Source organism: Coffea eugenioides, chromosome 6 (assembly GCF_003713205.1).
Source record: "Coffea eugenioides isolate CCC68of chromosome 6, Ceug_1.0, whole genome shotgun sequence".
NCBI lineage: Eukaryota > Viridiplantae > Streptophyta > Magnoliopsida > Gentianales > Rubiaceae > Coffea > Coffea eugenioides.
Window position 1 is genome coordinate 4104561 of NC_040040.1, and position 2097 is coordinate 4106657.

A 2097-nucleotide genomic window follows, 5' to 3' on the forward strand; every position below is an offset into this window, starting at 1 on the left:
CGGTTAAGTAAAATTTGTACTCACACCTGCGGTATCCACCAGCGTATCGACTGATCGGTAATCAGTGATTGGCAATACGGCATCATGCATTACATAACGACATTGGGCTATTGATGAAAATCCCACTGGAAAAACAAGGCAGAAAATGACCTGGCCTTTTTCTTTTTTTTTTTTCCTTTTGATAACAAAAAAGTTGGGCTGTTTTCTAGTTATATAACCCGTTTACATATTGTCTCACTCAGAACCACCATAACATCTTCTGCTATCCCAGAAAGGCTGCATCCTATGCCTAAGAAATTGGAAAAAGATAAAAGAGAAGTGGAAACTATTCAAATTCCACTCAATCCATGCATATAATATATATATATATATATATATATATATTGAATATTACTAATTTCCCTTTCTTTTTTCCCTGGTCCCGTCAACTGTAAAAAATGCAATGGATAAAAAAGTGGAGTCTAAATAGAGTCACTTTTAAAGAAACCACCCCCCCCCCCCCCCCCCAAAAAAACCCAAACCCAAAAAAAAAAAAAAAAAAAAAACAAAGGGTAGAGCCAAGGCGGACAAGATAAGGTAACAATTCCTAGTAATATGAGGCAGAAGTCTACCACTTCTCATCTAGGTGGTTGTGGTTGAGGTGGGCTTGGGGGCACCGCCAGTTTTGGTGCTCTCATTGAACACTTCTAGCAGAACCGTGCTCTTGCATTTGGGGCATCTGGGATCCTTCTCCGGAAGCATGATGTACATCAGGCAGCGGGGGCAGCCCGCCACTATCATTGCTGTTGAATCAGGGCTGTTGGAGAAGGTATAGGTGTCTTGGTCCTGGTTGAGCTCGGAGGAGACGCAAGAACTGGGCGGAGATGTCGGCGACACCGTCGATGATCGGCTCGGCGACTGAAGCCGGAGGTTCCCTCTTGGCGGCGACAAATTCAGCTTCAAATCAAGTTTAGGAGCTTTTCCATTCCTGCGACTCATGATGATGATGATGCCTCGTTCTTTCAGGGATCTCGCTCTCTTCCGTTAATTATCTTTTTTCTCTCTGTACAAACAACATTAAGAAAGTTAAAAAAAAAAAAAAAAAGAGCGTCAAAATCATCTCATACAAAGGAAAAAAAGATGGAAGGATATTTCATTGATCACGCCATGTAAAGTATAAAAAACATGTCGTCAAAACTGAAACAAATTAAACTTTCGAAATTTGATTGAGTTTTGATTGACAAGTGAACGTATGCGTGTGTTTGTGTACCTTTTAGATTGATTAACAGTTAGTCAACCTAAAAGGCAGAGGAGGAGGAGAAAGCCAGAAAGGGTGTTGTAGAATTTGGAAAAGGGTTTTGTTACTTTATGAGAGATCGAGATGGAAGGAAGGGCTGCCGGAATTTCAGCTTAGAGCATGGCCAAGGCGCTCAACCAGCTTTTGGCTGCACCACCGGCTGCTTGAAGTGTGAATACAGGAAGAGCAGGGGTGGTTGTTGTTGTTGTTGTTGTTGGTAATGGAGATGTAAGGCCATTATATATACAAGAAGAATAGGGAAGAGGAGAGAGGAGATTGCTTTAAAGTTCAAATTAAATTATGGGGAAGAGGTGGAAAGGAGAGAAGATGTGTAGTGAATAGGAGAATTGAATTGAGAGAATTGAAGGCGGGGAATGGTAGAAGACGAGAGAGAGTGTAAATTGAGGGACAGGAAATGTATTAATTGTGGGGGGAAAAAATCCCAAGATGGTTGCAGAAAAAGGAAATTTGGAGTAAATATTGCAATTAAATTTAAGTGCAGGAAGGCCTCTCTCTCATTCATTGCTTATTGAGTCGGTATGTGTGTTTATCTGCGTGTGTTTTATTATGTGTAGTAGAGAAAAAAGAAGAAGAGTGATCATCAATATTCATATTCAATACAACGCCAAGGAAAGCTCAACAACTTTTAATAAAGCTTTACTTATTAGCTAACAAATCCAACCACACTGCTATAAATTTCGTATACGTATGTATCCATTCCCATTCATGATGCCTTTTTTTTTTTCGGTTTGTCAAAGTTTTGGGCGATTTTGGCAGATTTGAGTTTAATTGCTAACCTTATAGGTTGCGTAATATTATTG

At 40.0% G+C, this 2097-nt stretch overlaps 1 protein-coding gene across 2 annotated transcripts; it reads right to left on the reverse strand.

Annotated features, from left to right (window-relative positions):
- Nucleotides 1–537: 537 nt before the first annotated feature.
- LOC113775672 lies at nucleotides 538–1852 on the reverse strand. Of its 2 annotated transcripts, none has more exons than XM_027320648.1 (2): nucleotides 1345–1852; nucleotides 538–1042 (listed from the first exon to the last, which is right to left on the reverse strand). In XM_027320648.1, exon 2 carries the CDS (start codon nucleotides 976–978, stop codon nucleotides 622–624), a length of 357 nt encoding a protein of 118 aa, XP_027176449.1. In that variant the 5' UTR covers nucleotides 979–1042; nucleotides 1345–1852; the 3' UTR covers nucleotides 538–621. The 2 variants fall into 2 exon arrangements, with proteins under 2 accessions (XP_027176449.1, XP_027176448.1); XM_027320647.1 differs by having other exon boundaries at nucleotides 1250–1851.
- Nucleotides 1853–2097: the final 245 nt, after the last annotated feature.

What these genes read in the sequence shown, in the direction of transcription:
- LOC113775672 (XM_027320648.1), bottom strand. Translation starts at nt 978, where the DNA reads ATGAGTCGCAGGAATGGAAAAGCTCCTAAACTTGATTTGAAGCTGAAT.